The 1,847-nt window shown below is 34.4% G+C and overlaps 1 protein-coding gene across 1 annotated transcript; it reads right to left on the bottom strand.

Annotated features, from left to right (window-relative positions):
* Positions 1 to 345: 345 nt before the first annotated feature.
* Positions 346 to 1,834, bottom strand: LOTGIDRAFT_176719 (hypothetical protein; the record flags this gene model as incomplete). Its single annotated transcript, XM_009056441.1, has 3 exons — positions 346 to 470; positions 813 to 945; positions 1,274 to 1,834. 3 exons carry the CDS (start codon positions 1,832 to 1,834, stop codon positions 346 to 348), a joined length of 819 nt encoding a protein of 272 aa, XP_009054689.1.
* Positions 1,835 to 1,847: the final 13 nt, after the last annotated feature.

Below are 1,847 nucleotides of genomic sequence, written 5' to 3'. Positions count from 1 at the left end.
ACAATGACATAGATTCATCCAATATCTGTAAATAATCAATTTCACTCTTGAGTTCAAGATTAAACACTATTTTAATTTGAGGTGTACTGTCAGTAGTACTGTCACTGGGGTTGTGGGCAAGGCAGGACTGGATCATTCAAACACACAATGACACCTGCCAACTTATTCATCTCTTCATCCCAGATATTTATGTTTAATCAGATTTCTCTTTTAGAGAGTTCCCACAGCTAATAATGTTTATTTAGGTCTGTCAACATTCCAGTCAAAGAGTTCACATAGATAATAAGGTTTATTTGTAATTAAGGATGTCAACTAGTAATCTATTTCAGAGAGTTCACATAGTTACTATTCTATACTAACCCGTTCACTGTATCTCAGGTCACTGGGGTCCTCCTCGGCGTCTGTTAGGAAATGATGAACAATCTGTATTAGTTGTAGAGCATTCATAGTGTGGGAGGCCATAGCTTGGGCTGCAGAATAAAACATTGATTTTTCAATAAATAGCAGGACATGAATAATTATGTAAAAACTCAACACAAAATACTATGGACCTAGCAGGAGTTTATATTTGCCAGTCATGTCCAACTGACAAAACTTTCTGGCTTTTTTTCTTAAAATCACTCCTAAATGTTTTCACTTATAATGAGTCTTTTTTCATTGAATTATATATACTCTCAATGAAAATTTGAAAAAGTGTAAAAATTTATCAACAGAACAGAGACAGATATAATACTATGGGACAAAAACCATCTAAAATGTCTTCGGAAACCTGATCAAGATGAATACAGGAACGAAATGTAAAGTGACTCTACCTGAATCATTGATATCAGAAGCACAGGAATGAAGCATCATCTCCAACAGACGACGTTTTAATTCATCTTTAGGTCGAACTAACACATGACTACAGTTTATAATATCTAGTGATGCAAAAACTTGACCTCTCTCCTACAAATAGATACCAAAATTAAACTAAAATCTTTTATGTTCTACGTTTCTGCTTTTGATTGGGTTCCATTAGAACCAATTACAACTAAAAATAATAATACACAACCTTACTGATAAACAAAGTTTCCACAATTTACATTGTCATTATTAGCTTATATGGTGTACACAATGGATCACAATATTTGTACAATTTACATTGTCATAACCAAGTGAAGTTTTTGAGAAGCGGGCACTATCTGAAGATGATTTTTCAATCTTACATAAAAATCACCAAAGATACAGACCTGAGGTTGGGGCAAGTTTAATCAAATTCTTTCAAAACACCTACCTTCCAAGCATTAGGATCAGAGTTATCTACCCCTTTCCACATCAAAGTCAATAAAACAATTAAAAGATTTTGACAGAGTTCTTCTGACTGTTCAATTGTATCTTTAATATAAATTCTCTGTAAGCCCAGATTATCCAATGCACGTTGAACATTTTCAGACTGGATCATTGAGTCACGTCTGGATGGAGCAGCAGCTAAATTTAAATCTGAATTACTGTCACTTGAGTAGATTGAAAAACTGCTTCGACTTTGACTTAAAGAATTCTGTCGGTCCCGTCTCTGACCTATTGCACTTAAATCCTCAATACTTGCACTCGAACTTCGACTCATGGTGGATCGATCATCTTCAGAACAATTTAGATCTTCAAATTGCTGAGCTGCCAAAAACATTGGAGTACCAGGAGATTTTGATGGTAGATCTTCCAAATCAAAATTTACTTCTTGTACATCTAGATCTATAGGCCGATTTGAATTGTTACTATTTATAGCCACTGGTGTAGAAGTACACTGTATACTGTTGATATCGTTCTGTTGGCAATGTTTGTTGATATCTGATTTCATCCCCAATAAATCT

This window comes from Lottia gigantea (assembly GCF_000327385.1).
Source record: "Lottia gigantea unplaced genomic scaffold LOTGIsca_2785, whole genome shotgun sequence".
Lineage (NCBI taxonomy): Eukaryota > Metazoa > Mollusca > Gastropoda > Lottiidae > Lottia > Lottia gigantea.
The sequence above is the reverse complement of the archived record's forward strand: the minus strand, read 5'-3'. Positions and strand labels throughout refer to the sequence as shown.